The sequence below is a fragment of the Anarhichas minor genome, unplaced genomic scaffold (genome assembly GCF_050575085.1).
Source record: "Anarhichas minor isolate MPS153535 unplaced genomic scaffold, ASM5057508v1 ptg000016l, whole genome shotgun sequence".
NCBI classification, from domain to species: domain Eukaryota; kingdom Metazoa; phylum Chordata; class Actinopteri; order Perciformes; family Anarhichadidae; genus Anarhichas; species Anarhichas minor.
The window spans coordinates 3,395,257-3,401,256 of record NW_027466462.1 but is presented as its reverse complement, the minus strand read 5'-3'; the positions used below and the strand labels follow the sequence as shown (position 1 = coordinate 3,401,256).

General features: G+C 42.9%; 1 protein-coding gene and 1 long non-coding RNA gene across 2 annotated transcripts; both read left to right on the top strand.

Moving 5' to 3' along the window:
- Window positions 1-336: 336 nt before the first annotated feature.
- LOC142950873 (uncharacterized) lies at window positions 337-1,615 on the top strand. The gene is made up of 4 exons (XR_012954529.1): window positions 337-539; window positions 759-830; window positions 1,367-1,444; window positions 1,535-1,615. It is a non-coding gene; the product is annotated as an uncharacterized LOC142950873 (long non-coding RNA).
- A 313-nt stretch (window positions 1,616-1,928) lies between these two features.
- LOC142950626 (apolipoprotein L6-like) lies at window positions 1,929-3,802 on the top strand. Its single transcript, XM_076092189.1, has 6 exons — window positions 1,929-1,946; window positions 2,157-2,228; window positions 2,351-2,390; window positions 2,483-2,528; window positions 2,673-3,087; window positions 3,215-3,802. The coding sequence occupies exons 1-6, from the start codon at window positions 1,929-1,931 to the stop codon at window positions 3,692-3,694; spliced, it is 1,071 nt and encodes a 356-aa protein (XP_075948304.1). The 3' UTR covers window positions 3,695-3,802.
- Window positions 3,803-6,000: the final 2,198 nt, after the last annotated feature.

The following is a 6,000-nucleotide window of genomic DNA, read 5'->3' as shown; positions in this document are numbered from 1 at the left end:
CATATGCATATAGAATAATAATGATCAATGGAGAATAAGATCTACAAATTTTTGTATTGTTTTCAGAACCCTGGGATGTTCAAAGGGATGATGCAGAAAGTGAACCCCTTTAGGTCTCACACACAGGTACTGTACACAAGATGAAGCTCGTTATCTCTTTCAATTATACATTTTGTAATTGCACGTTTGCTTTGAACAACCTGAGTTAAGGGACACAGTTGACGACCAGCTTTGTGAGGTTGTTTTTCATTGGCTGCTGCAGGGGCGTCGTCTCTCTGGAGGACTTGTACGCCTGTGTTAACCCCAGAGACCTTTATTTCAGGTTTCTAACCAAACCCTATTAAACAAACCCAATGATCTAAAGACGAGGGAACAGGAAGTACAAAAATCGTTCCTGCAGCATTCCAAGTCGTCCATATTGGACTTATTTCACGTAAGCGAACAGCAGCTGGTTGGTTTTGTTTCACACACAGAAGCCAGGCGAGGAATGTCAGACAGACGCTGCGGTTCCCATCACAGCTTCCTCATTCGTGACGCAGGTACAAACTGCAATTTAAGTGTTTTTCCAGAGGTGACCCAGATGATGATGAAGATTCTTGAATCCATTTTTTGATGTTTCACTTCACTCCTCATATATAGTGTTCATAATTGCCCGGTGTATCATAGCTATAAGATACCAGCAACAATACTTAGATCATGATTCATTTGCTCTTTTGATGTCAATCAAATTTATATATATATATTTTTTTGTTTATCAGGAAAACCAAATGATCGACAGCGAGCACTCCTCCGGCTCTGACAGTGCGGATGACAGCACCATAGAAAGACACGTAAGACATTAAGTTCATCTCGCTGTCTTTGAATTCATTTTTAAAATACGGTTTGTGGTTTTACAAGGAAGTAATAGTGAAACCCTGCAGTCCAGCCAGACACACCTAAAGCACCTGCCAAAGGAGGCGACGTGCCAACTAACCACGAGCAAACAACGATGGCTTGTTTTACATGGAGGTTGTTTATGAGTGTCTGACATGAGCCAGGCAAGAACAGGCCTTTAGAAAGACAAACCTATACGTATCCAATCTCATCATTTCTGGAATGATGAGATTATAACTGGAGGCTCGTTGTGGTGATCTTTGAGTCACTAGGACTTCATCACAACAGTGAATGAATCTTATAGCCATGTAAGCGTGAAAAACTGTTTGCAAAGAGGTCGTCGCAGGCTCCGTGCATAAAGCGTCAGTTTGCAGCTACGTAGAAGCTTAATTGTGATCTTATTTATGTGCAGTATTCAACGTGAGGCACTTCTGACGCCATCATGTGTCGTAACCTCCTCAGTCAATGAACTATTTTCTCATCTTCTCCGTAGACTATTTGGTATGCGGACGCTGACGGCAGCGGCGAGGTGAAAAGCCAGCCGACGCAGGCCCCGAAGAAAAGAACTATGGTATGTTAGACAGGGATTTAGGTCGGGGGGGGGGGGGGGTCTGTGCTGTGCTGTAGCGGGCTGTAAAATTCTGTACTCTTTCTTCTCTAGACTTTCAGAATAAGGAGGATTCTGCCCACTGCATTGTTTGGGTCTGGAACAGAGGTACTAAATGAACTGGTCCATTCCACATTTTCTCTCCATTACATAATTGATATTTACTACACTTTAAGTTAAATAACAAAAAGACGTTTAGCTGTTGATGGATGGGAATGCTTTCTCCATCATAGTGTCATAGTGCAGTTTTTGCCTCCAATCCTTTTGAGTGATTTAGTTTTTTTTGCTCCACAGGACTCATCGTCCGACACCAAGGTGAGTCAGCTTCGTGTGTAACGCACCTTTCTAACACACAATTCACTGCTTTACATAAAAAAAATAGTTTTAACAGAATGAAATGAAATAAAACCCCAAAAGTAGACACAATACAGCTTGAGTGCTATCATCAATGGATGGATGGAGGCAGGTTAAATATCTTGATAACGGTGTGGTTAGACCCTTTATTTGCCCGTGTAACATGGCAAAACATCTGTTGTATCATTCCGTACCATAGGCTTACTGTCTCGTATACTAATGACTTTTTTCGTGACTTTTGACATATTACGATTGTGTGTAGCTACCATTTAACGGCTCTAAACACAGTCTGTAGTCAGTGTGCTGTATTTCTCTGTTTTAGGAAGTAGTGGAAGTTCAGACACTAGAGTTGGCTGAAGTGCCAAGTGAAGGAACAGCCCTGGACCCTCTAGACGTAAGCTTGTTTCTTGTGTCTTATAACATTACATCACATGCTTGTTTCATGTGTGTGTATTTCATTTCCCTGGAGGCTACATGCTGAATTCTTCCAATGAGTTTCAAATTGTTTACTTGCAGGATGAAGAAGGCCTTATCGGGTGGTGGAGAACAGTAGACGGTATGCTTGATATTGACAATGTTTTGTTTATATATTGGTGATCCTGCTTATTAATTGAATGTATACACACTATAATTATTTCTATGTGTTAGGCTGGGATGAGTGGAATGAAGACAGGCAGAACGACGAACCTGAAGAGTAAGTACCGCATTTATTGACGTTACCAATTTAGCAATATTAACGGGAACAAATCTGCCTTTTAAAAATAAAATACTTGAACTGAATATTGCATTACAATAAGAGTTTCTCCTGTAAGCCTGTTTCCTTGTTTCCTTGTCTCAGAGTGGTGGAACAAGCAGCTGATCGTGTCTTCATGGCGGCGCGTCTTTTCGTCCGCTTCTTCAACCAGCGTGGCGCCGTACTCCAGCAGTACATCCTGGAGCTCATGTCTTTGGCTGACTCGGCGGACATTTTCCATAAGAAAACCGTCAAGGGCAGCGTCGGCGGCGGGGTCGCCAGTGTCGCAGGGTCCATCACGACCATCACCGGCCTCATTCTGGCGCCCTTCACTGCGGGAGCGTCGCTCATCGTCACGGCTGTGGGCATCGGGGTGGCGACTGCAGGTGGGGTGGCTTCCGCCTCAGCCAACATCACCGACATGCTCCATTCAAAGACGGACCGCAAGAAGGTGGAGAAGATCATCCAAGACTACGAGGAGGAGATGAAGGACATCAAGGAGTGCCTGGAGTTCTTGCAGGTGAGAAGATAAAAAGCAGAACAAACCCTTTCTTTCTTATACAAATACTGTCTTCCTGCAAATATATCGGATTGGATTGAACACATGAGGTTTAAATTTGATGGAAAATCTCTTATCTACCCGACAGGAAGGGATGGAGATGCTTGATGAGTGGAACTTTGAAGAGTACGTTGAGAACATCTCGAAGAAGCACCTCAACCAGAACGTCAAACATGTAATGAAGGAGGGCGGCCGGGCCGGCAAGGCTCTGGTGATCAACACGGAGAGCCTGATCAGCACCGTTCAGGTCCTCAGTGTTGCGGGGGACGCTGCTAGAGCCGTCCAGGTGATGAGCCTCACCACCGGAGTGATGTCCGGTCTCTTCCTGGCTCTCGATGTCTTCTTCCTGGCAAAAGATGCCAAGGAGCTCAAGAAGGGAGCCAAGACGGAGTTCGCAGCCAAGATTCGAGAGGTTTGTAAAGACCTGCAGGACGGGCTGCTGGAGCTGAACCGCATCAAGGAACAGCTGCAGAAAACCATCGACGGGATAGAGGTGGAGGTAGACGAGGGGGAAGAGGACGAAGAGCTGTTGAAGTCTGAGCTGAAAAAACTTGTTGAGTTTGAATAAAAGGACAGCGGTTAGAAAACAGTGATTACTGTAACTTTCTCAACAATAGTATATATATTTATATTAGTAGTAGTTAAATTATGAGTATGTACATTGCGTCATGTTGAATTAATGTCACTTTATTTGCAATAAAAATGGTTCCCTGCTTATTTGTGTCTGGCTCAGTTGTGACGGGTAAGAGCTCGATCCCTAGTAGACCAGTAGAGGGAGGATGTATGTAAAGAGCAGGAGTCGGGGCTGGGTGAGGCATGACCACCTTGTGCTCAGAGAGTGACTCACTAATAATGCATGACAGTCAGAATGTAGACGATCCTGCCTGGCCTGCTTTCAAAGACACTGCCTATGTAAATGAAATCTTGCCCAACTTTCATGAAGTAAACCGTGGCAGGTAGCCAGAAATTCCATCTTTATGAGGGAGTATCTCGTTCCATGTCGAGCATACGTGCTTTCAGCCAGGTTAAAAGAAAAGCGTTCAGCAACTGGGAATGACATAATGGGCTGCCCACTGATTTTTATTTTACAGTTAATTGCTCCTGCTGTCTATACTGGCAAACAAATCCCTCTCCTGTGTGTTTACAATGTCTGTGATTGACATTATCCATACTCCTGGTTCAGTGAGGAGGCTTCAGCAGTCTCAGTGAGAGATTAAGTATCTTCCATAGTTAGTCTTTTTAGAAGCAACTTCCCTCTTTGTGCTTCCATGATCAGAGTCACAACTCTAGGATGTCATTTTGGTTCATTTAGCTTTTTGAATTTGACTTTTTTTGTAAATGTCTTGCTTTCTATTGACTTTGATGAGGCCACGGGTGCTCCGTTTGATTGGTGGACTCTATAAAGGCAGATCAGAAAGGGTCCATTAGAAGACTCACTTGTTCCGGTGCCGCAGAGCTTGCCGCGCTCAGTTGGTTGAGATGTTAAATGAACCTATAGACCGGCATGCGTAAACAAGTTGTGGTAATATTTGTGCCCGAGCACCGGCATGCTTTAAGAAGGAATCTCTTTGTCTTCATGGACAGGAACAACAATTGAATTAATTGTAAGAGTATTTCATTATCCTCTTAGAGAATGTTGGCGAGCAGCTTATGGAGCTATTATATAAACACATGATCTCATCCGAGCCTGCACAAATACAGACAATGAATACAACACGGAACAAAACGGATGCTGTATTGTCTGTATAAACAAAGATAAAACCAAAATAATTTAGATTCACTGATGTTAAAGACCAGAACTCTAGGTGTAGTTATGGATTCAGACCTCAACCTGAACAGCCACATCAAGACGATTACAAAATCAGCCTACAATCACCTGAAGAACATATCAAGGATTAGAGGACTTATGTCTCAACAGGATTGGCAAAAACTTGTCCATGCATTCATCTTCAGTAGACTGGACTACTGTAGCGGTGCGTTTACAGGTCTCTGTAACAAGTCAATCAGAACGCTGCAGCTGATTCAGAATGCTGCAGCTGGAGTCCTCACTAAGACCAGGAAAGTGGATCACATCACTCCAGTCCTGAGGTCTTTGCACTGGCTTTAAAATCCTGCTGTTGGTTTATAAAGCACTGAATGGTACATCTCTGACCTGCTGCTACCTTATGAACCATCCCGACCCCTCAGGTCGTCTGGGACCGGTCTACTTTCTGCTCCACATATCTGGAACAAAGTCCCAGAAAGCTGCAGGTCTGCTGAGACCCTCAGCTCCTTTAAATCAAGATTGAAGACTTTTCTGTTTGCTGCTACCTTTACTTGAACCAGATTCAAGGATATTAATCAATTTCTGAATTTTACGAGTGAATTTTATTTCTTACACTGCTTTTTAGTGTTTTAATGAATGTTCTTAATTGTTTTTAAATCTCCTTTTCTTTTGTTTGATGTTTTGAATGGTTTGATGTGAAGCACTTTGAATTACCTTGTTGTTGAAATGTGCTATACAAATAAACTTGCCTTGCCTTGTTGAAATTAAGGACCGCGCCTTAGCGGCCCAATTGTTCGATTGATTGATCGTATGCTCGTGGTTACTGTCAACAGCACAGCTGAAGGACAACCACGGCTCCTTTGAAGTTTCCACATTGCATAAATGAAATAAGACAGCGTGTAAGTTTGTGTAAGTTTGTCTACTTACACAACCAGCAGAACTACAGCACACATCTCTGTCCATCTAGAGAAGAATAAAGAGTGGAGACAATCATACAATAGATACACAGGCTGGAAAAATGAAAACGTGAGATAAAAGCGTACACATTATACTCACACTTTTGATTCTGTGTTAATATTTTAAATCTAATAGCGTATGTTACAAATAAA

Coding starts and splice junctions, on each gene's coding strand:
- LOC142950626 (XM_076092189.1), top strand. Junction 2,529..2,672: donor CAGAACGACGAACCTGAAGA/GTAAGTACCGCA, acceptor TCCTTGTCTCAG/AGTGGTGGAACAAGCAGCTG. Junction 3,088..3,214: donor AGTGCCTGGAGTTCTTGCAG/GTGAGAAGATAA, acceptor TCTACCCGACAG/GAAGGGATGGAGATGCTTGA.